Below are 26,153 nucleotides of genomic sequence, written 5' to 3'. Positions count from 1 at the left end.
GAGTCTGAACACTGACACTTCAATAGTCTGAATGGTAAGACAACATAAGTCACACTACAACACTCATTATCACATATCATCGTCGGATTACGACATAATAATCTTACATGTTCACTCATTCTTCCACATGGTGCTGAGAGGTCCACTACAAAGAGCAAAGAACGAATTGGCATTCATGCCTTTATGAGGATTGCGTAGTATGGAGCCATATGTGCCAGCATTGAGTTCCCCAAGGGAAAAAAGAGCGGTGCCAAATGAACGATCTGGGTTCAGACAGAACATAGAATGCAATATCGCATCATCTTCGGTGAAATTGGATTCAGGCAGCGGGAGTGAGAGCTGAAACACTTCTTCAGTAATTTCGCCACGCAGCAGCCACCAAGCAGATCCCGCCTTCATGTTTAAGTCGACAGTTGAGAACTCAATCCCTAAAGACTTTGCAAACTTAACGGCGTGCGCATAATCAGCAGCTTTGAAGCGTTGATCCCGAGGAATCATAAAATGAGCTGCTTCAGCAACAGAGATAGCGGGGACAGCAATCGTGCGTCGAGGCATACTGTTTATTTCAACTGCACCGAGTTGAGAGATGGCAATTGCGAAAGGTAGCGGAACCTCAAGAGCCAGCGAAACTTTTGGCTTCACATTGTATCGGTCCCCTTCAGGGGAGAGCGCAAAGTTGACAGAACGGACCTTGAGATATGTGAGCATGCAAACTCCATTAACAAGTAGCGGGACATAACGAGTTAGAAGATGACCTATGTCTTCATCATTCTCATAACCAGCCTTGACCATACAGCGGCGAAGAACTTCTTCTATCGTGAAATAGATAGATCTTCTGTACACTGTAACGTCAATTTCAGCCCATTTAAAGGCGTTTTCAGCTTTGTCGCGCTTGTAAAATATTCCGAAACGACCTTCACTTGAAAGCATCATTTCATAGTGCTTGTTCCCTATAGCCAGGGATTCAAGCGGCCTATTTTGAGGACTCTCAACGGTAGCTTGGGGTCAACTTTATCAGCAAACCCTAGAATTACTAGGTCCTCGCTCTCCTCTGAATTCAGGGAAAGTAACTTGTCCAGTTCAATAGTTCTTCCCAGCTCCCATGAAGCAAGGCCATCGCAATCTGTCTTCCTCATCCATAATTGAGCAGCACGACCAAACTCTGACAGGAGGAGGAGACCAAGCCCACCACCCTCTGCTGGCATAACCGTGAATTCATGGTTCTCTTGGGAGATATCCGCTGGCAATTGTATCACAGCTAGGCTCTGTCTCTCCAAATCAAACTCGAGAATGGCAGCACAATTCCCAATAAGAGTCCAGTAAAGAGAATCCCCAACCAGCACGGCAGGCTTGCCCATAGAAACCATGGTGCGGAAACCGCCCGTGGAGGGAAGCGGTGTCGAAATGCGATCGCTCCATAAGCCGGTCTCCGACGAGTAAACGCTGGCGGCCAGATGGTCGTCCTTGCCCGACACTACCCAGGGGACATGGAAGTGGACGCCTCCGTCGGCGCGAAGCACCGCCCCGCTGGCCAGGGTCTCCTGCGCATCGAACCCCGGGGGAAGGTCGACGGGGTGCTGCTCGCCGGTGACGGGGTCCCACACCAGGACGTCTTTCCTGTTCCGGTCCATCATAAGCACGAGGCCATGGCGGCATCCGAGGGGCACGAGGAGGTCGCGCCGCAAGCAGAAGCGCCCGGGCGGGACGCGATTGGGAGCATCCAGAGTGGGTCGGAAGGATTCGCCGCCATAAGTTTCGAAGAAGCCGAGGAGGGGAGGGTTGCGGCGGTGGTGGAGGCGGAAGCGGCGGATGAATCGGGGGTCGGAGACCAGGCGGCGCCAGAGCTTGCAGACAGCGGACGCGCGCGGGAGGGAGGAGGGATCCGGGGGGAGGCGGAGGAGGATCTCGGAGAGCAGGTTCTCGTCTTCCAGCGGCGGCGCCGCCGGCGGCGAGCTGTAGCGGCGGCGGTGGATGCTCATCTCGCTACTGTTGTGGGATGGGATCGATGTGAAGTTGCAGGTGGCCCAAAGTGTGAGGCTGAAGACGGGAGTATATTATATCCGGCCTGCCGGTGAGAAGCCCATGATTTGGCAAACACTGAAACCCATAAGGCCGAAATGAAGCCCAAGATAGCTGCAACTTTCAGTAGACGATACTCACCATTCCTTCAAAAAATGTATGCTCAAAAACAAAAAAACACCATTTTTTCCTTTAAAAATAAAGTACGGAGTACTTCAGATGAGTTCCCACTTCACGGTCCACCAGGGCATGCTAATTTATACTAGTTCACTTCATCTTTAACCAGGGGAATGGGGATGATATAGAAACCCAGGTCAATTTCAATGAAATGAAATAACATACAGAAAAATAATCCATTTCTGCATCTCAGACACTGGAAGTTAACTAGATACCTGCAGAGCAAACGATGCCATCAGTCAAACCGATTCCTAAATTTAAATATTAGCTTCAAATTATCAAAATTGTGCCAAAAGGTCAAAGACTTTGTCATCTAAGCATTAGTGGACAAAACTAGCATTAGAAACAGGGAAAGGCAACATGAAGACAGTAAATCTGTAGTGGCAAACTTTCCAACTCCAATTGGTAGCACATTCACAAGATTTTGGCTAACTCTAGTTTCAGTAGAGGTTTAAAGTGGTTCAAATAACTCACTGGAATGACCTAGTTTATACAATGAGCATACAAAAGGACCGAAAGCCATGGTGGAATACACGCAACATCGAAGAAAAGGAGTTTACAGCATATTCAACGAGTTAGCTAGCTTTTATTTTGTTGCTGGATTAGTCTCTAACACTATTGTAATCCTTGTGTAATAGTATAAGAAGATCATCATTCACCCACATAGAGGTATGACTTTGGATCAACTGACATCATTGCCCCTATATGGGTTTTTGCGTTAACAATAAGTCATTAGCGTATCCTTAAAAAAAGAGTCATTAGCTAGCGGAATAATGTTTATTTGAGTGTATAAATTAAACAAGTTTCTGCTCATGAATATATAGACTTTTCACTTGCATGAATATTTTTTTTTCATTTATATTAACATTCCTTTTCGATACATGAACATTTTTCTATTTACTTAATTATTATTACGGTTGTTTCTAATATTTTTTTCTTTTTGGAAAATATGTAGATTTTTTTGTGATACATTAACGTTTAGAATCATTGAATAGTTATATCTCCGTAACGTCAACATATTCTCCGAAATAAATTTACATTTATTATTATGTGACAACATTTATTTTTCATATATGTGATGAATTATTTCTATAACACATACATATTTGAATTAGTAAACTAATTATACTATAAAATGCAAATTTCAAGATTCATAGAATAAACTCAAGATGCCGAATGCAGCCACGTAGGCATGCTTTTAGGTGGAGCTCCCCCATTGCAGCTTAGGGAAAGCTGCAAATAGGAGCACATTGTTAGGATAATATGCGTGTTGTATTACCAGGGGGCCAAAGACCACAATATATAGTACATGTACAGGTGCACATATGCAGAAAGCCCCCTAACATATGGGGAATCTACAATATACAGATATATACATCTAACACACATGTCATGGAAGATGTTCAGCCATCACCTGTGGTTAAAAAGATCTTCTAGTGATAGATACGCTAGAACTTTTTTTGTGAAAATAGGATCGATTGATGCATATAGATACACACAGAATGCAATCAGCAGGGAAAAACTACCCAGCGTCGATCATCGTAGTGGTGGATTCTTAACTCTCTAGTGATTTCTCCTGTGTAAAAAGCGTATATACTACCGTAGAAACGGACTTTGCCATGTGTGCAAAACGGACTTTGCCCTCCCGAGTCCAGTAACGCATGCCTAATAGACCGAGCCTAGGGTTCTAAAAAAAGTACAACTGGCTCAATATTTGATCGGGTGCATCAATCGATCGATTACGGCGCCGCCGCCGTGAGTCCACCCGGCCATGGCAATGTTGACGAGAGCCGCCCGCCGCTTACTGCCTGCTTCGAGCCTCCTCGCCGCTGCCCTGCCGCTCCGAAGGACGTACAGCAGCAAGGTGCACGGCATCTTCATCAACTACGTCGATCACGACCGGCCGCACCTCTTCGCCCGCCCCACCTCCTCCCGGACCGTGGACGCACGCCATGCTCGACTTCCTGCCCGACGAAGACCGCCTGCGCTCCTGGTGGTCGGTCCTGGACCACAGCGGCGGCCTCCTCCTCTGCGACATGACCGTCGAGCTCTGCGTCTGCAACCCGGCGACGCGGCGGTGGACGCTCATCCCTCGCCTACAGCGGGAGCGGGAGGGCAAGAGCAGTGTGTACCTCGCGTTCGATCCGGCGGCGTCGCCGCACTACGAGCTGATAGTGGTCCCCGCCGCACCGCCGGGGATGGACAAGCCGCCATTCGTGGATGATGACACGAGCCGCCCCTTGCTGGAATCGGAATGGCCACCGACTCCATGGACGCTGGACGTTTTCTCGTCGAGGACTGGTCAGTGGGAGGAGAAGGCTTTCGTCCGGCAAGGCGAGCCGGCGGGAACGGCATCGAGCTGACCCGATCTGTTGGGATTGCCAGTGCTACGGGGTCTTTTGCCGAGGAGCACTCTATGTGCACTGCCGAGGTTCTTTTATTTTGAGGTACGTGTTTGTACTAATCGATCCTCTCACACCATTTACTTTGCTTTTTCATATACAAAGATTAAGCTATATTGATTAGTATAAGATTGAGCCAACCAACAACCAACAACCAACAACCAAGCCTTTCAGTCCCAAACAAGTTGGGGTAGGCTATAGTTGAAACCCATAAGATCTCGAAGCCAAGTCATGGTTCCGGAACGTGATAGCTAACTTCCACGCACCCCTATCTATGGCTAAATCTTTGTCGATATTCCAAACCTTCAGGTCTCTCTTAACGGACTCCTCCCATGTCAAGTTTGGTCTACCACGACCCCTCTTAACATTCTCATCACGCTTTATCCGTCCGCTATGCACCGGCGCTTCCGGAGGCCTCCGTTGGATATGTCCAAACCATCTGAGACGATGTTGGACCAGCTTCTCTTCAATCGGTGCTACCCCAACTCTCTCCCGTATATCGTCGTTCCGTACCCGATCCTTTCTTGTGTGGCCACATATCCATCTCAACATGCGCATCTCTGCTACACTTAACTGTTGGATATGTCGTCTCCTCGTTGACCAACACTCAGCGCCATACAACATCGCAGGTCGGATAGCTGTGCTATAAAACCTGCCTTTTAGCTTTTGTGGCACTCTCTTGTCACAGAGTACGCCAGAAGCTTGGCGCCACTTCATCCAACCAGCCTTGATTCGGTGGCCCACATCTTCATCGATATCGCCATCCTTCTGCAACATGGACCCCAAATATCGAAAAGTGTCTCTCTCCGGAATCACCTGCCCATCAAGGCTAACCTCTCCCTCCTCGTGCCTAGTAGAACTGAAACTGCACCTCATGTATTCAGTTTTAGTTCTACTAAGCCTAAAACCTTTCAATTCGAGAGTTCGCCTCCACAACTCTAACTTTCTATTAACCCCTGTTCGGCTATCATCGACTAGCACCACATCATCCGCAAAGAGCATACACCATGGGATGTCTCCTTGTATATCCCTTGTGACCTCATCCATCACCAAATCAAAAAGATAAGGGCTCAAAGCTGACCCTTGGTGTAGCCCTATTCTAATTGGAAAGTCATCAGTGTCGCCATCGCTTGTTCGAACACTTGTCACAACATTATCATACATATCCTTGATGAGGGTAATGTACTTTATTGGGACTTTGTGTTTCTCCAAGGCCCACCACATGACATTCCGAGGTATCTTATCATAAGCCTTCTCCAAATCAATAAACACCATATGAAGGTCCTTCTTTTGCTCCCTGTATCTCTCCATCAGCTGTCGTACCAAGAAGATGGCTTCAATGGTAGACCTCCTAGGCATGAAACCAAATTGTTTTTTGGTCACGCTTGCCAACCTTCTTAAGCGGTGCTCAATGACTCTCTCCCATAGCTTCATAGTATGGCTCATCAGCTTATTTCCACGGTAATTAGTACAACTTTGAACATCCCCCTTGTTCTTGAAGATTGGTACTAAAATACTCCGCCTCCATTCTTCGGGCATCTTGTTTGACCGAAAAATGAGGTTGAAAAGTTTAGTTAGCCATACTATCGCTACGTCTTCAAGGCCTCTCCACGCCTTGATGGGGATACCATCAGGACCCATCGCCTTGCCCCCTTTCATCCTCCTTAACGCCTCCTTAACCTCAGACTCCTGGATACGTCGCACAAAGCACATGCTGGTATCATCAAATGAGTCATCTAGCTCAATGGTAGAGCTCTCAGCCTCTCCATTGTAAAGGTTGTCAAAGTACTCCCGCCATCTACGCTTGATCGCCTCATCCTTCACAAGAAGCTGATCATCTCCGTCCTTGATGCATTTGACTTCGTTGACATCCCTCGTCTTCCTCTCCCTAAACTTGGCCATCTTATAGATGTCCCTTTCGCCTTCCTTCGTGTTTAAACGTTGGTAGAGGTCCTCATACGCCCGACCCCTTGCTTCACTCACCGCCCGCTTTGCAGCCTTCTTCGCCACCTTGTACTTCGTGTTTAAATGTTAGTATAAGATTGAGCCCACTAATCTATTTTGTTTTGTTACTACAACTAACTGTAAGTGAAAAATAAGATGATTAGCTTAAGAAAATACCATATGACTCATATGATACGAGTAACTTCTTTTCGGGCTTTCATTATCAAATGGTACATACCAAGTGATTAGTGCGCCAACATACAATGAGAGCACGAGATACATAAAGCCATATCTAGGGAGATCACAAGATATGGTGTACTTTGGAATAGTCGAAGTGCCCGAGCGACTACGGATTTGGATCCTCGATGAGTCAAGTGGACGAATGGAGTGGATACTGAAGTATCAAGATGACCTTGTACCCTTAGCCCAACACCTAATGAAATATGATCGATATGATCGCCCGATGGATGCACATTGGATGGTACACGATGTGTCTGATGCTGAGGAAGATGCTTCGGCGGAAACTCGGACAAAAAAGAGATTTGAGTGGGATTCTGATGATGATGGATTTTTTACAATTAAACGTGGTCCTAAGATCTACCACAAACACTTTCATATTCTTGGATTCCACCCTTACAAGGAAGTTGTTTATTTGACTGATGTCTTCTGTGTGGTGGCTTATCATTTGAATAACTCAAAGGTTCAATACATGGAGAATTCACGTCCAAGAAGTTACTACCAGGCCCACACAAATAACATAGATGAGTCATTTGTGTATACTCCGTGTTTGCTAGGTGAGCTTAACGAGGAAAATACTGATGAAAGCTCGTCTTAAAGATTAGCATTGATGAAGCACAACGTATGATTTTTTTGTTTTGTTTTCTGAACTATTTGAATTGTTCTTTAATATATGTATATCCATTTTTTACAAACTATATTGGATTAGTGGCATGATGAGTGTTCAGTTGACGATGTGGAGATAGTTTTACCAACAAGGTAACACATGAACTATGAGACGTGCTATAAGTAGTATGGCTCTATTGCCTGAAAGCAAAGTGTTCGTTACCTATTTGGAGCGGCGAGTCAAAGGCTACTATCGAATAAATTGCAAGTTCTATAATGGCTACATCCATTGTACAGTCTCGCTAACATACAAATTACTGACCACATAAATTATTTTGTCATCATACATATTATTATGACTTTGTGTATTATTAGTGTGTGCGTTTTAAAAAAATCTACACCAAGATTGGCATTGAGGATTGTCTTCTTAATCTTCACCAAGATTGTTCGGTGAAGACTGACCAGAAATGCAGATTGTCCTCTTACTCTACATTGAGATTGACATTGAAAATTGAGCAGAAAAAATGAGGAAAATTGCAGAATACTGGGTAGGGAATCTATCATGACCAACACCAATCGACACATATTGAAAAAATCTACAGGCTGAAAACAATCCTCAATTTTAGCTTTGGTGATTTGAAAGTTATCATATTTCTAGTTAATTTCTATAATCTTTTACATAGCAGTTAACAAGAAATATCACCGGGTTGTATTGCTCGTGGAACACGGCACATGTGAGGCTTGCTACTCGTTGGTGTAGGAAGCTTCAGACCATCCAAACCATAGTTGTCATATACAAGTTATATTAGTGTAGGAATCTACCTTCCAGCCCTCAAATGAATAGGAATTAAATTAGGAAGAAAGTATAGGAAAGAGGAGCTCAGGCAAGAAGGTGCAACCAGAAGCACTTCGCCTTTCGATTCCTTTGGTACCACATAGTAAATACACCTACAAAAGTCGAACTTGATCAGTAATCGCGAAGATTCCAAAGAGAATTATGAACACCACACTATTCTTGGTGAGTTTAATACTACCAAAGGTATTATAGCCGAGAACCAATGTACCCGTTACAAGGGGGATGCTAAACTGACGGTTCATCGAAGGCCAGGGTGAATGAAGAGTCACCAGCATGAAAACGGGTAGCAATCGCTGCAGAGGCTGGGGCTTTCAAACCATTCATTTATAGCAAAAATGATATGATGCACCCACCCTCATGTGCTTCTGAGTTTAGCTTCTGAAGAAAGAAAGCCCCACTTATTTGTGGCAACAATTTGGCTGTGTTGCTTAGGACATGTACCTTACACTTTGAAGATGTGCTGAGAGCTGGTGGCTTATCATGCACCTTACTCATGACTTAGTGTGAGTAGCGCATTGGCCATGTAATTTGTTTGTAGCATCTGTCGAGTTGTTTGCCTCAAGTTTGATCGCAAGGATGTACACAAGCACCAACGGTTATGTTTTTCTAGGTGTTTTATTCTGCAATAATCCGGACTGCTTGAAAATGAGAAAGTGTGGTAGATCACCCATACATTTTAGTGATAAAAAATGAGAAAGTACTGAGAGGACTCTGAGAAATCACCATATGGCTGTGTGTCCATTTGGAGGTGAGTATCGCAAACTCAAAACTAATCCCAGTTACATATGCACGCATGTACAAAACTTATTTTAAAAAGTTTAATTTTTTTTTCATGTATATGGATAGATTCTATGTGCATACGTAAAGTTTGATGTAAAACTGACATTTTTTGGCCTTGTGTAGAAGGACAAAAAAAATCTCGATAAATGGATTATTTTAGCACCAAAAATTTCCTTTTTAGACAAGACACAGAACATTTTGATTTTTGCTGAAACAACTTTATGAGCATGTTATACGTCAATATGTACACGAGATTTTTTATATTTGTTTAATATTTTTAAATATATTTAAAATGTATTTTCAATAAAGGATGCATATGCATTGGGTGCAGAAACACCCTGTCCAGTGAGTATCTTCTGTAGTTAATTTATGTCTGTTATCTGGTTTCAGTAGACATTATTCCAACTGGCATGAAGAGAAACTAAACTTGCTTCTATTAATTCCATATTGTTGGCCCACTCAGTTAACCACGTGGTTCATTTCCTTTTATGCCTTCCAAGCAAGCATGTTGATTGTGTGTGCACCCTTTTCAGCATTGTGTGCTCATGTCTCATTAAGTCTATGATATGCCCTTGTATGCATTGTGTTTGTGCTCAATTTGTATCCCAAACATATGGCATTGCTGTCCGGATGCTTGAACTTGCATTTATTGATTAACAATGTTACTGGGAGGGTTCTCTTTTTTGTTTTGAGGGAAAGCACAAGCTTTATCACTCTTTTGAGATATAATTTGATAGCTCCCAGCTGCTCAGCGAGGTCCACTGCTTTGAACCACAGTCAGTTCGGCATGAAACTCATCAGCAACATCGCCACTTCTTTGTGTTGAAATATTAGGCCCATTTTTAGTGGTCCAAATTAGATTTCAGTTTTTCCTATAAATCTCAAAGCCCACATAGTGGCAGCCTTGTGAGTTTGAGCCCAAGTTGGTGGCAGCTCACTAGGGAGTGGCAAGAGGTGGGAAGTTTAGTCCCACATGGAAAGTTGGGAGGAAGTTAGACCACCTTATAAGGTGGGTTGTTCCACCACTAGTAAGTGAGTGAGAATAGGAGTGCTACACGCGCGCGCTCCTCCTCCTCGCTCGACACGACACGACACGTGTACATAATCTCTTGCCCGGCTACCGCAGAAACATATCTAATACATGAGTTAGGTTTTCCGCCTCTCTCTGCTTGCGCCGCCATCGTAGCCTACTCCATCCCGCGCGCCGACGTGCATCGGCGAACGGGAGAGCAGGTCTCCGGAACCGCTCGTCCTTGCGATCCTGTACGGGAGAGGGCGAATTAGGTTTTTGGGAAGCGCTCGCGCGACCGCTCAAGGTCTTCATCACGGGTCGCCTTCCGTCCAAGTCGGGCGGTGCTGCCTACCGTCGTCTTCTAACGCCGTCTACTTCGACCCGTCGTCCTCGTCATCAACAACGTTACTGCTGCGACATCATCCGCTACACCTCAACCGCCACCTCCACCAGATCGGTACGTGCGACATATCTCGATCTGTTTAGCGATGGATGCTTTACCGTTTGCGCTGCTGCTACTCATGTTGATTAATGCATCTAGTATGTTCGAGTCTCACATGTTAGTAGCTGCTGTCGTTATGTTTTATATTCTGGAATTAATCATGGAAATTGTGCCTAATTATCCAACAAACCAAAAACCTAATTGTAGGCAATATTCTGAGTTAACAATGGCTGGTTTTTCCGATGCACTGAGGCCGGATAAGTTTACCGGTGTGCACTTTAAGAGGTGGCAGGTTAAGGCCATGCTCTGGCTTACTCATCTGAAAGTGTTCGAAGTTACCGATGGTTTACCCGAAGGAACTATATCTGACCAAGATCGGAACAAGTTCAAGGAAAATAATACTCTCTTCGTCGGATGCGTTCTAAGTATTCTTGTTGATCGTCCGTGTGATGTGTACATGCACATAACGGATGGTAAAGAGCTCTGGGATGCACCGAATGCTAAGTTCGGTGCAACCGATGCAGCAGATGAACCGTACATCATGGAGAGCTTCCATGACATCGGGATGGTTAACAACCGTTCGTAGTCGAACAAGCTCATGAGATACGGTGCATTGCGAAAGAGTTTGAACTCCTTAAGTGTGCCTTACCCGACAAGTTTGTGGCTGGATGCATCATCGCTAAGTTGCCCCCTTCATGGAGGAACTTTGCCACAACTCTCAAACACAAGAGACAGGAGATATCGCTTGAAAATCTGATAGCATCTCTTGATGTTGAGGAGAAAGCTCGGGCTAAGGATAATACCGAGAAAGGAGAGGGTCGATCTAGCGCCAACATGGTGCGAAGAAACCCTACAGCAAGAACAAAGGGAATAACAAGCCCTCCTTCAATAAGCCTATGAAGACTACAACCTTCAAGAAGAAGAAGATGATAAACAAAGCAGATCCGAGCCGCTTTACGTGTGGAGAGACTGGCCACTTTTCTAAGGACTGTCCGGAGAGGGCAGACCGCAAGAAAAAGGCGAGGCAAGTCAACACGGTGACCGCTAGCAATGCTGATGGGTACGGTAATCTCTTTACTGTTCTTTCGGTATTTCAATCTCCATGTTGGTGGATTGATATAGGTGCTAATGTTCATGTGTGTGCTGACATATCCATGTTCACTTCTTACCAGGTCGCCCGGGATTCTTCCGTCTTGATGGGGAATGGGTCACATGCTTCTGTTCGTGGTGTTGGCACGGTAGATCTGAAGTTCACTTTGGGGAAGATCGTGCAGCATGTCCCTACTATGAACAAGAATCTCGTTAGCGGCTCCCTTCTATGCAGAGATGGGTTTAAGGTTGTTTTAGAGTCAAATAAAGTAGTTGTTTCCAAGTTGGGACAATTTATTGGTAAAGGCTATGAGTGCGGAGGCTTGTTCCGCTTTTCGCTTTCCGATTTCAGTAATAAGTCTGTGAACCATATTTGTGGCAATGTTAGTGATGATACCGAGTGTTTGGCATTCTCGTTTATGTCACATTAATTTTGGTTTAATGTCTCGGCTATCCAGTTTAAGTTTAATTCCGAATTTCACCATTGCCAAAGGTTCTAAGTGCCATAGTTGTGTGCAATCAAAGCAACCTCGGAAGCCTCACAAGGCGGCCGAGGAGAGAAACTTGGCACCTCTAGAACTCATACATTCTGATCTATGCGAGATGAATGGTGTGTTGACAAAAGGTGGAAAGAGATATTTCATGACATTGATTGATGATGCGACTAGATTTTGCTATGTTTATTTGTTGCGAACTAAAGATGAAGGTTTAGACTACTTTAAAATTTATAAGGCCAAAGTTGAAAATCAACTAGAGAGAAAGATCAAGCGTCTTAGGTCGGATCGTGGTGGCGAATATTTTCCTAAAATCTTTGATGAATTCTGTGAGGAACATGGCATTATTCATGAGAGGACGCCTCCCTATTCACCCCAATCAAACGGGGTTGCCGAGAGGAAAACCGCACGCTGACCGACTTGGTGAATTCCATGTTAGCCACTGCTGGTTTATCTAAGGCATTATGGGGGGAGGCTTTATTGACTTCATGTCATGTCCTGAATAGAGTTCCTAACAAGAATAAAGATAAAACCCCTTATGAGGAGTGGGCTGGGAGAAAACCATCACTTTCATATTTGCGCACATGGGGATGTTTGGCGAAAGTCAATATTCCAATTACTAAGAAGCGCAAACTTGGACCAAAGACAGTGGATTGTATCTTTCTAGGTTATGCTCCTCGGAGTGTAGGATATAGATTTTTAGTAGTTCAATCCGAGGTACCCGATATGCATGTTGATACTATTATGGAATCTCGTGATGCAACATTTTTTGAGAATATGTTTCCTATGAAAGATATGCATCGCATTGCTAGAATTTCTACCGAGATAATTCCCGAGTCTAGTACATCTAATGAGTATTTTGAACAATCACATGAGAATGTTACCGAGAAGGATGACAATGAAGCTCCTAAACGGAGCAAGAGACGAAGGTTTGAAAAATCCTTTGGTGATGATTTCATTGTGTACCTTGTGGATGATACTCCCACGTCCATTGCGAGAGGCATATGCATCTCCGGATGCAGATGACTCGGAAAGAAGCTGTCCATAATGACATGGACTCGATTCTTTCTAATGGAACTTGGGAGCTATCGTAACGACCCCATGGATGCAAGCCTCGTGGGCTGCAAATGGGTGTTCAAGAAGAAGCTAAGACCTGATGGTACTATTGAGAAGTACAAGGCGCGGCTTGTAGCTAAAGGCTACACACACAGAGAAGGTGAAGATTACTTCGATACCTATTCACCTGTCGCTAGACTTACCACCATTCGAGTACTACTGTCCATGGCTGTCTCCTATGGTCTTATCGTTCATCAAATGGACGTAAAGACAACTTTTCTTAATGGAGAGTTGGAAGAGGAAATCTATATGGATCAGCCTGATGGGTTTGTAGTAAAAAGGTGAAGAAAGAAAGGTGTGCATGTTGCTGAAATCTTTATATGGTCTGAAACAAGCACCTAAGCAATGGCATGAGAAGTTTGACAGAACTTTGACTTCTGTAGGCTTTGTTGTCAATGAGGCTGACAAGTGCGTTTACTATCGCCATGGTGGGGGCGAAGGTGTTATACTGTGTTTGTATGTGGATGATATTCTGATATTTGGTACAAACATGAAAGTAATACACGAGGTCAAGTCTTTCTTGTCAAAGTGCTTTGATATGAAAGATCTGGGAGAAGCTGATGTGATTCTGAACATCAAGCTTATTAAGAACGAGAGTGGGATTACTCTAACACAATCCCATTATATTGAGAAGATCTTGAGCCGGTTCGGCTATATTGATAGCAAGTCTTCTCCAACACCTTATGATTCCAGTGTGACATTACGCAAGAACCGGAGGATTGCCGTAGATCAACTGAGATACTCTCAGATTGTTGGCTCACTCATGTACTTAGCGAGCGCGACTAGACCGGACATCTCTTTTGCTGTTAGCAAGTTGAGTAGGTTCATGTCAAACCCGGGTACTGATCATTGGCATGCACTTGATAGGGTCATGCGCTACCTATGTGGTACAATGAGTTATGGGATTCACTATTCAGGGCACCCAACTGTGCTTGAAGGATATAGTGATTCGAATTGGATCTCAGATGTAGCTGATCTGTACGCTACAAGTGGGTATGTATTTACCTTTGGAGGTGGCGCAGTATCATGGAGATCTTGCAAGCAAACCATATTGACGAGGTCAACTATGGAAGCAGAACTTATCGCTTTAGACACAACCACTCGTTGAATCGGAATGGTTGCGTGAGCTCTTGATGGACTTGCCTGTGGTTGAAAAACCTGTTCCGGCAATCCTTTTGAATTGTGACAATCAAACTGTAATTGTCAAAGTGAACAATTCTAAGGATAACGCGAAGTCATCAAGACACGTCAAGAGACGTTTGAAGTCCGTCGGGAAATTGTGAAACTCCGGAGTAATAACCGTTACATATATTCAAACGGACAAAAACTCGGCAGATCTCTTTACAAAGGGACTATCACGTAATGTGATAGAAAGTGCATCGAGGGAGATGGGTTTGAGACCCGTTGATGTTACACCATAGTGGTAACCCAACCTTTCTGATCGGAGATCCCGTGAATTAGGACCTGGGAAGAACAAACTAGTGGTTTAATTGAGGAGAGTATTATGTAACCCTCTCTATGTGAAGATGCACAACTCTCAATCACTGTAAGGCAGGTTGGCAACAAGCCTTAATGTGTTTATGTTGGCTATATTAGCAAAGATGTTGTCCTATAGATTATTCTAACACACCTATATGAGTCTGATTGTTAAACGTCGCAATCTATGAGATTTGGGTGATCTCTAGTAAACTCATGAAGAGACCACGAAGTATGACGCATATGCTTCACCCGCGGGGTAGGCTACTGGCAGCCATGTACTGGTCATGACTTTGAGTGAAACCCTGTTCACGCAAAACTTGCAATTCAAAGCTTAGTCCATTGTTCAAGTGTGAATGGATGTAGCTTAAGGTTCTAGACGGAAGTTCAACTTAACAGCCTCCGCTGAAACACCGGTATATAAACAAGCAAGTGAGTATTGGTAAATCTCTAAATGGGGATTTGAGATCCGGTGGGGGATTGTTGAAATATTGGGCCCATTTTTAGTGGCCCAAATTAGATTTCAGTTTTTCCTATAAATCTCAAAGCCCACATAGTGGCAGCCTTGTGAGTTTGAGCCAAAGTTGGTGGCAGCTCACTAGGGAGTGGCAAGAGGTGGGAAGTTTAGTCCCACATGGAAAGTTGGGAGGAAGTTAGACCACCTTATAAGGTGGGTTGTTCCACCACTAGTAAGTGAGTGAGAATAGGAGTGCTACACGCGCGCGCTCCTCCTCCTCCTCGCTCGCTCGTCTCGACTCGTCACGACGCGCGCGCCGCGCTCGTGGTGAGTGGATTGAGCCTCGAGCCGAGACTTTCCTTACTTTTTGCAGCTCAGGAAAACGAACAGAGTCCTAGACGGACGCGTCGCAGCTTAGTCGGTTCGGGTCGCTCCCGGATCGTGGGCTATCTGTAACCGACTCGAAACGTTCGTGCGACGTGGGCGTGGCCCACGTTGCCTAGGGTTTCCCGAGCCTATATAATCTCTTGCCCGGCTACCGCAGAAACATATCTAATACATGAGTTAGGTTTTCCACCTCTCTCTGCTTGCGCCGCCATCGTAGCCTACTCCATCCCGCGCGCCGACGTGCATCGGCGAACGGGAGAGCAGGTCTCCGGAACCGCTCGTCCTTGCGATCCTGTACGGGAGAGGGCGAATTAGGTTTTTGGGAAGCGCTCTGCGCGATTGCTCAAGGTCTTCATCATGGGTCGCCTTCCGTCCAAGTCGGGCGGTGCTGCCTACCGTCGTCTTCAACGCCGTCTACTTCGACCCGTCGTCCCTGTCGTCAACAACGTTGTCATCAACAACGTTACTGCTGCGACATCATCTGCTACACCTCCACCGCCACCTCCACCAGATCGGTACGTGCGACATATCTCGATCTGTTTAGCGATGGATGCTTTACCGTTTGCACTGCTGCTACTCATGTTGATTAATGCATCTACTATGTTCGAGTCTCACATGTTAGTAGCTGCTGTCGTTATATTTTATATTCTGGAATTAATCATGAAAATTGTGCCTAATTATCCAACACTTTCCACTGTCGCTGCGATCACTTTCCTGTGGAAATCTCATACAATTACTCCCTAGCCAGCATGACTATCGATGATACATTAGAGTTCTTGTCAGCGTGTTCTTAAGCTTTGAGCAAAAGCTTCCTGGTACTCAATGTTGTAGTAGCACCGTGTGCACGATGAGCAATATCCACAGCCTCAAAGGCCTCGTCTCCTTCCCGCAGCTTGTTCCACCAGAAGGTAAGAACTTCAGTTCGTCTGTGATCCTGCAGTTCCCAGATGCTATCCAAAGCATGTTCCTAGAATTCCTTCATCCTTTATGGGTTAACCTCTGAAGAACAGGGTTACAAGAAAACATCTCTGAAGAAATTTAACATATAGAAGATATGTGAAATACCAATACAAGTAGTGCGTCTATTAACTCAGAATGGAATGAATATTCTGCAGAGTTTAGATATGTGAATTTGCTTGCAAGTTGTAACCGTACGGCTTGTTCATTGGTACATGTTTGTCGGTTCATTTCTTCACTACGATGTGGAATAGAAATAAATGAAGAGAGAAAACAGTGTTGTATGTGCATGAACAAACTACTCTTGCACAAGCTCCAAGGTGCAACGAGAGAGCAAACTTATGTATTTTTCTCACCTTCTATTGTATAACTTGGACACACTCTATATATTGGATTAGTTGTGTGATGGGTTGTTAGTCGATGATATGGACAATTTTATAAATAATACTCCCTCCGTCTAAAAAGGGACAAATTTATTCAAAGTTAAGACATCTTTTTTTTAGACGGAGAGATGCTCTGCGTAATATTAGTGAAAGTGTATGCTTTACCTACTTGGAGCTGCGAGTCAATTGCTACAACCGGATTACATGGTCTATGGTGCCTACATACAGTACAGGTTTTGTCAGCACATACTAACTTACCGAAATTGATCAAGTTATATCTATGCCAAATTTAATTCTAATTATATCATGTACAACTAATAGTATGTGACCCAAGAAAGTCCCTAATGTGTACCTATTTGGCACAAGCAACAGTATGCTAACTTGCGATAGAACAAACATCAAGAATGAGTGAAGATCATGCAACGTTGAAGAAATCGTTTATCGGTGTCGACTCGCTCGGTTAACAATTAGCTTTTGATAAGCATACCGCCGGATAATTGGTCGAATAATCAGTCAATCGGACGATAAATGAGTTAATTGGCTAATCAGACCCGCCGAGTAGCAATTAATTGGCCGATTAATCGATGAATCCGGCGATTTTTTGAACAGTCTTTAGGGCGAAATCTCTAGGGCAAATATTCACAAATTCTTCACGAGGCCGTCAATTCTAACACGGTGCCCGATGTTGCCACCCACGTCCATCAACATGCAACCGCCGCAAAGACCCGCTGCACCATACCGCCGAAACTCGACGTCGTCAAAGCGGTAGAAGCCACACCACTCCACCTTGTGTCCTCTTCGACTAGTAGACGCTCCAAAATGACACCCCAGGAGAGAAACAACGCGTGTAGCGCCACCATTTTTCGATCTGGGAGATCCATATCTAGGGCTTCCCTCGGAACAGCCAGAGCGAGGTTGTGAGGATTGCATTTACGATGCCTTCGACAAGGAAAATGAAGCACACGACGACCATCGTCTTCGATCCGGAGATGGCCACCAGCAACCTTGCACCTCCACTCCTTGATCCATGATGCATCCACCAAGAATGGCGTACATGCACACCGAGACGATGCGCAGCCTCACCGCCATGACGACCATGGACGCCACAAGAGAGCCACATGACCTGCCCCGTCCTTGCCTCTCGACTGGAAGACAGACGCCAAACAGGTGCAGTATGTCGTGATGCCTTCCATCGCGCCATTGCTGACATGGGTATGCCATATCGTGTCCTTAACATTGGCGTCCTTGGTACAAAGCCCATGAAGGAATAGGGGAAAGCCCATGAAAAAAATCCATACGAAGCCGAAGATAATGACGTCGTGTAAGTTAGGAAAGCTAGGCCTATATCGGGTGAACCGACTAAGGATGTAACATGACCTCGAGGTGGACTCTGAGACCTAGTACGCTATATAAGGGCTAGGAGCTAGGAGCCACCGAGGAGGGACATATTCAACCAGACGAAACACCATGTAACCCTAGTTTCGAATAATACAATCTCGACCATTCGCCCTTGATCATACTTCTCGTTGGCTGCCTAGTTTGGCTAACCGGTTTGTTGATTCGCTAGTGTCTTCCTTCCGAGAAACCCAAGTCCATCATCATGGGCATTAACAAGGTTAACCCTTTGTCAATGGCCATGGGAACCGCACAGTGACGCCCGGCTGCACCACATCCAGTCCCTAGTGCACTGACCTGCAGCAACATCCAAGGACGAGGAGCTGAAGACCCCACCGCTGGTGCGGGTTAGGATTTTCCCAGTCGCACCCTCTAGCAACAATGAGAAATGAGGAGGAAGGGGGACCCCGGCGACGGCCGATCTAGGGTTCCCCTTGGTCGCTAGGCAAGGACGATGCAAGGGATCTCTCTCAACCTTTCCCCTTGCAAAGTTATGTGTGCTAGTTTGTTGCGGCATATGCATTTACATAAATGAGTGCTATTATTTTTAAACGGAGTCAAACACTTTGCCTCATCTATTAATTAAGCCGAAGGTGTCCAGTTTTTAGGAGAAAACCGGGAGCCCACACCCACAACCACTCACACGCCGCCGCGAGGGGCACACCCAACCATGCTGGCTACCCACAGAAGCTACACAAACGCGAAGGTCAAGCCGGCCTATGCCAAATAGATGGCTCCTCGAGAAGAGACCATCAGCTCCGATTCTGAAGATAAGACTCGGAGGGGAGATGCGCAAGACCTGCGCCGAAGAAGACATTCATTGTCGGACCGCCCCTCAAAGGTCATCGTACACTGCCCAAAGGCAGCTTCGATTTCACAAAAGGGGAGACCAACACGAAGACAAACGGACACGCCGAAACAGAGCTGACTAACACAGTCTTCCTGCGACCCAACGTTGCTCTTCACCATTGTCGTTGCCTCAGAAGCCTCCACCTGGAACCCCCACATCTCCGGTTGACCTCCTGCCAACCTAGATGCCAAGTGTGTCAAGCCCGCAGTAGTGTGTGAAGGGTATCACCGGCTTCAAGACGACGCCCTCAAGAGGGGTAATGACGATGGAACGACGCCATCGTCCGATCCCACAAGGCGGGATATAGGCATTCACCCGAAGACGTGAACCCGAGAGAAGCGGAGGTCTCATAGCTCCACAACCGCCCCCAACAAGGAAGCCATCCATAGACGTCGCTTGGCCAGGCTTTCGCCCGGAGCAAACGAGCCTCCACACCCCCACGCGGCTGGACAGCGAGACGAAGGCCGAAATGCTGTCAGCCCGCACTCCGCTGACACACCTCATGTGCAGAAGCAGCGCCACCCCCCGCACACAAGCCGCCACCACCACAACCAGACCAAGGACCTCTGCGAGCTCCGCTGCCACCACCCGCACCACGCGGGGTTGAAGAGCCGAGCCGCACCACCACTGCCGACCAAGCTCACCGAGAAGAGCTCCACGTGCGCCGCCAACCGCCACAGAGAGGGAGCTTCGACGGACGCCAACACAGGGATCCGAGGAAGAGCCGTCGGCCACAGAAGCGCGAGCTCCCCGGTCCAGCCGCCATGCCACCCTCCTAGCCACAGCGGCCGCCAAGCCGCCCAGAGTTCACAGGGCCGCCGCATCGCCCGCCCCTGCAGCCTCGTCCGTGCAAGCCGAAAAGGAGGACACTGCCTCAGCCCCCGGCAGTCACAAGCCAAGCCAGCGCTACCTCGAGGCAAGCCGTGCAGCCCATCCAGGCCCGCACAAACCCATCTAGGCCCATGCGTGCGCCGCCTTTGGAACGGAAAAAACACCATACTATACAATGCATCCTACTAGAGGTAAGTGACATAGGGGATCAGGGTGCGCATGCTAACTCGCTCCGAGCGTTAGCCCAAGGTCAAGCCTCGGATGGAGTTGTATCGATGGCCACCCCGTTGCAATGATTCCAAATCCACCAAGCCATGAGCATGATCATTACGTGAGGTTCATTTGCGCATCAACCACCAATCCGTGAAGTCTTCATCTGCAACAGGTGGCCTAATTGTGGATTTGATCCAAGACAACACCTTGATCAGTCCAACCCTCTCCTGCCCGACCCCTCTCCTCTCCCGACCCCCACCCCAACCCTAACCGCCGCCGCCACCGTTAGCGCCGCCGGGGTAGAGACCCACGGGGCGTGGCGGCAGCATGGGCCTTTCCTCACCGACGTGGGGGACGGCGGACGGGATCTCTCCTCCTCGACGCATACGGCGGATCGGCCAGCGCGGATGGATGGGCGGCGGCGGCTCCGCGCCGCGGACCCCCTTCTCCCGTAGGCTTTCCCCCGCAGCACACCGGCAGGGGCTGGTGGTGGGCGGCGGCCAGGCCCTTGGTCTGCGCCATTCCCTCCCCCCGCCTCTCGTCCGTGAGTGGAGGCGATCTCGAGCTTCTTCCGCGACACGAGGTCGCCCGGGGTAGCAGCCTTGGGTTCGACGGTGTAGGTGGCCCTCTTCTTCGCCGGAGAGGGTCGGCCTGCGGTTGGTGGTGGTGGATCTATCGATCTATCACAGCGTTCCGGCGGCGAGATGGAGAAGCATGGAAGCCGGCGATGGTGTCGCCGGTGGAGGGTTGGAGTGGCCAGCCCGGGATGGTCGCCGATGTGGGGGTCCGACCTGAATAAAGGCGGCGGTCCTAGGGCCTCTCTTGCGTGAACGAGGAAGACTGCCGGAGGCCTGGACTCGTGATCCGGCCGGTGGGTTGAGTTCCGGAAGGCTCCGCCGGCGAATGTAACAATGCTTTTTGCCTGGAGTTTGTTGGATCGGTGGTATTCGGCCGTGCGCACCCATGCTTTTATTCCGACCGATTAGTTCTGGGGGGAGCGACGCGAAGCTCTTTTTCTGTGTTGACATCAAGTGACTATGGATCCGTGATGAAAGTCGGAAGAAGATAAATTCATGAAGGCCGGAGGGGAGGACTAGCTAAGGGAGGTTCAAGTCTCCACGCTATTGAGGGACTTGCTTGGTGTTCCGGGCTTCACAGCAGCGGTATGAATGTGGGGGCGACAACACACGCGAAGTTCAGAGTCCTACCTTTCAAGGTGAAAATCCAAGGTCTGGCTGGTTGTGTCTGGCAATGACCTTGTTGGAGGCATTGTTTTGAGAGCGTGGATTATTTTCAGGGTGAAAACCTAAGATCTTTGATCGGGCGATGACGGTATTAGATCACTGTTTTCTTCTTGGAGGCGTTGTTTTTGGAGAGTCTGTATTTCAGGTGTTGTCTTGGTGGTGGATGTATTGCTATTGTTAGGCCCGAGATACTGTAGCGGGACTTTTGTTTCTTAGTTTTCTTTTCCTTTTTTTGGCTGTGTGCATCCGTAGTGCCATTAGGGTGGTGCGTTGTTGAAGAGGCTGGGTGTAATCAGTATCTTTTGATATTAATATATTTCCTTTATCGAAAAAGACAGCACCTTGAACCAAAAAGTTCGCGAGAAGGGACATCCAGTAAGGAGGTGCTGGATGTTGAACCAAAAAGTTCGCGAGAAGGGACATCCAGTAAGGAGGTGCTGGATGTTATCCACTGACTAATTGTACAATGGACATAGCAGGGGTATTGGAGCTCATGCCTCGCAATCCTCTGCCATGTCCAGCAACCACCATCGGTCAACATATTGCGTTTTTTATGTTGCATAGGTTATTGTTATTTACTGCAACGTTAATGTAATTTGTTGTTGGGCGATAGCAATGATCGTGGACATATGCAAAGGGTTAAATTGTTTTCACATTTTATTTGGCATGTTTCTCATATACTGCAAAGAATGAGTCAATGTCATGGATTTAGGATTATTAGCAAGATCGACAGACATAAGAATATCGAAAACATAAATTAGATGGGTGGCGTGCATCTATCAAATCATCAGCCTGACAGGCATCATTGTTGGGACAGATAGCACCATCAACCAGTACCTGATATACACCAAGTATTTTGAAAGGTAATTGCTAATTATGCAGCAAAAAGTAAAGTCTGAACACTGACACTTCAATAGTCTGAATGGTAAGACAACATAAGTCACACTACAACACTCATTATCACATATCATCGTCGGATTACGACATAATAATCTTACATGTTCACTCATTCTTCCACATGGTGCTGAGAGGTCCACTACAAAGAGCAAAGAACGAATTGGCATTCAAGCCTTTATGAGGATTGCGTAGTATGGAGCCATATGTGCCAGCATTGAGTTCCCCAAGGGAAAAAAGAGCGGTGCCAAATGAACGATCTGGGTTCAGACAGAACATAGAATGCAATATCGCATCATCTTCGGTGAAATTGGATTCAGGCAGCGGGAGTGAGAGCTGAAACACTTCTTCAGTAATTTCGCCACGCAGCAGCCACCAAGCAGATCCCGCCTTCATGTTTAAGTCGACAGTTGAGAACTCAATCCCTAAAGACTTTGCAAACTTAACGGCGTGCGCATAATCAGCAGCTTTGAAGCGTTGATCCCGAGGAATCATAAAATGAGCTGCTTCAGCAACAGAGATAGCGGGGACAGCAACCGTGCGTCGAGGCATACTGTTTATTTCAACTGCACCGAGTTGAGAGATGGCAATTGCGAAAGGTAGCGGAACCTCAAGAGCCAGCGAAACTTTTGGCTTCACATTGTATCGGTCCCCTTCAGGGGAGAGCGCAAAGTTGACAGAACGGACCTTGAGATATGTGAGCATGCAAACTCCATTAACAAGTAGCGGGACATAACGAGTTAGAAGATGACCTATGTCTTCATCATTCTCATAACCAGCCTTGACCATACAGCGGCGAAGAACTTCTTCTATCGTGAAATAGATAGATCTTCTGTACACTGTAACGTCAATTTCAGCCCATTTAAAGGCGTTTTCAGTTTTGTCGCGCTTGTAAAATATTCCGAAACGACCTTCACTTGAAAGCATCATTTCATAGTGCTTGTTCCCTATAGCCAGGGATTCAAGCGGCCTATTTTGAGGACTCTCAACGGTAGCTTGGGGTCGCCGTGGAGCTTCTATCTGTAACTTTATTGTTGAGTGAGTAGCAGCAGGGGCATCCACGGATCTTGAGACAGCAGCTGGCTTGGTTGGTGAGCGGACAGACTTGGATTCTTCGATGTAGTCAACAGGAGCAGGAGCAGCATATACATCTGCCAATATCGAATAACAGAATAACTCTACCAAATGTACATGTTGACAATTTAGTTCATTCAAGCTAGTTTTTCATGTAAATGCCAATTTAGCCACTCTCCTGTTACGTATCTAATGACAATATGGTAGAATGATGCCAGCCTAGGTAGCGCCATATGTAAAACTAGATCCGCTAAAAAAATATTTTTCCAGATCATAACCATTACGTAAAAACACCACCTTATTGTATTGGGACAGAACAATTATAGCAGCAAAATAAGTAATTGGTAGAACACTACTTGAATTTGTTAGCTTAACAGAGGGATGTGAATGCAATTCCATCAAACAAATCATAAAAAAAAAGTAAGCTAGTTTTGCTATACTTGTAGAGCGAAGGCATGCCATTACCTGCAGCATAGACACTTTCGAATGGTGTACAGAAACACGCATTGTTGGTTTCGGGAACTTTCTTGAACTGCAGCGACTCAAGCTCGACCATGAAGAGGCCTGTAAATGTCCACAGGAACACGACATTATTGCACTCAGCAAACCCTAGAATTACTAGGTCCTTGCTCTCCTCAGAATTCAGGGAAAGTAACTTGTCCAGTTCAATAGTTCTTCCCAGCTCCCATGAAGCAAGGCCCTCGCAATCTGTCTTCCTCATCCATAATTGGGCAGCACGACCAAACTGTGACAGGAGGAGGAGACCAAGCCCGCCACCCTCTGCCCGCATAACCGTGAATTCATGGTTCTCTTTGGACATATCCACTGGCAATTGTATCACAGCTAGGCTCTGTCTCTCCAAATCAAACTCGAGAATGGCAGCAGAATTCCCAATAAGAGTCCAGTAAAGAGAATCCCCAACCAGCACGGCAGGCTTGCACATAGAAACCATGGTGAGGAAACCGCCCGTGGAGGGAAGCGGTGTTGCAATGCGATTGCTCCATAAGCCGGTCTCCGACGAGTAAACGCTGGCGACCAGTTGGTCGTCCTTGCCCGACACTACCCAGGGGACATGGAAGTGGACGCCTCCGTCGGCGCGAAGCACCGCCCCGCTGGCCAGGGTCTCCTGCGCATCGAACCCCGGCGGAAGGGCGATGGGGTGCTGCTCGCCGGTGACGGGGTCCCACACCAGGACGTCTTTCCTGTTCGGGTCCATCATAAGCACGAGGCCATGACGGCATCCGAGGGGCACGAGGAGGTCGCGCCGCAAGCAGAAGCGCCCGGGCGGGACGCGATTGGGAGCATCCAGAGTGGGTCGGAAGGATTCGCCGCCATAAGTTTCGAAGAAGCCGAGGAGGGGAGGGTTGCGGCGGTGGTGGAGGCGGAAGCGGCGGATGAATCGGGGGTCGGAGACCAGGCGGCGCCAGAGCTTGCAGACAGCGGACGCGCGCGGGAGGGAGGAGGGATCCGGGGGGAGGCGGAGGAGGATCTCGGAGAGCAGGTTCTCGTCTTCCAGCGGCGGCGCCGCCGGCGGCGAGCTGTAGCGGCGGCGGTGGATGCTCATCTCGCTACTGTTGTGGGATGGGATCGATGTGAAGTTGCAGGTGGCCCAAAGTGTGAGGCTGAAGACGGGAGTATATTATATCCGGCCTGCCGGTGAGAAGCCCATGATTTGGCAAACACTGAAACCCATAAGGCCGAAATGAAGCCCAAGATAGCTGCAACTTTCAGTAGACGATACTCACCATTCCTTCAAAAAATGTATGCTCAAAAACAAAAAAACACCATTTTTTCCTTTAAAAATAAAGTACGGAGTACTTCAGATGAGTTCCCACTTCACGGTCCACCAGGGCATGCTAATTTATACTAGTTCACTTCATCTTTAACCAGGGGAATGGGGATGATATAGAAACCCAGGTCAATTTCAATGAAATGAAATAACATACAGAAAAATAATCCATTTCTCGCATCTCGGATAATCGGAAGTTAACTAGATACCTGCAGAGCAAACGATGCCATCAGTCAAACCGATTCCTAAATTTAAATATTAGCTTCAAATTATCAAAATTGTGCCAAAAGGTCATAGACTTTGTCATCTAAGCATTAGTGGACAGAACTAGCATTAGAAACAGGGAAAGGCAACATGAAGACAGTAAATCTGTAGTGGCAAACTTTCTGTAATATCCCAGGTAATGGGGTTACAAAAAAATAGAGGAAACAGATGTGTGCATTGCATTCATGCATAGAAAATCCGGGGAATTTTCGCGCTTTAAAGTAAAACAGTCACAGTAACTGAAGTTTCACTTGACCTTGGTGGAATTGAAGTAGCTCACCAAGTCAAGCGCTATAAACCTCAAAGTGACTTGGCTAAAACCTTGCTTTGGGTAGAGATAGTTTGAACCAAGGGGTTAGATCAAATGGAACTGAAAATCAACACAACCACACTTTACTTAATGATCAATTGCTTGATCTAATAAAAGATTATAATATGGTAATCCTTACCATAACATATGAACAAACATCTCGTTTAAGTACAAACCAAGTAACAATAAAGTGGAGAAACCATTCTTGACTATCTTCTCCATGTCTTAAAACTAATCCATGATTCTACCATTAAATCTCCTGGTATTCATTCTATATCAACATTGAAATTATAACAAGAAGATCCACTCCGGAAATAGATATTCTTTTCCATTCCAAGTTATTACACATCAAACCTAGAGAGGTGAGAGTTCTATAGTATTTATTAGAGAAGCCATTGAAAACCTTAAGCTTAAACCTTGGATATACATCCAAGTATTCAAATCAACATTATCTT

The 26,153-nt window shown here is 46.5% G+C and overlaps 1 protein-coding gene across 1 annotated transcript; it reads right to left on the bottom strand.

Moving 5' to 3' along the window:
- LOC124691628 lies at positions 1-24,926 on the bottom strand. Its single transcript, XM_047224916.1, has 3 exons — positions 23,801-24,926; positions 23,236-23,412; positions 1-977 (listed from the first exon to the last, which is right to left on the bottom strand). Exons 1-3 carry the CDS (start codon positions 24,897-24,899, stop codon positions 112-114), a joined length of 2,142 nt encoding a protein of 713 aa, XP_047080872.1. The 5' UTR covers positions 24,900-24,926; the 3' UTR covers positions 1-111.
- Between the last annotated feature and the right edge of the window lie 1,227 nt (positions 24,927-26,153).

The sequence above is a fragment of the Lolium rigidum genome, chromosome 2 (assembly GCF_022539505.1).
Source record: "Lolium rigidum isolate FL_2022 chromosome 2, APGP_CSIRO_Lrig_0.1, whole genome shotgun sequence".
Lineage (NCBI taxonomy): Eukaryota > Viridiplantae > Streptophyta > Magnoliopsida > Poales > Poaceae > Lolium > Lolium rigidum.
This window is presented reverse-complemented; position numbering and strand designations above follow the sequence as displayed.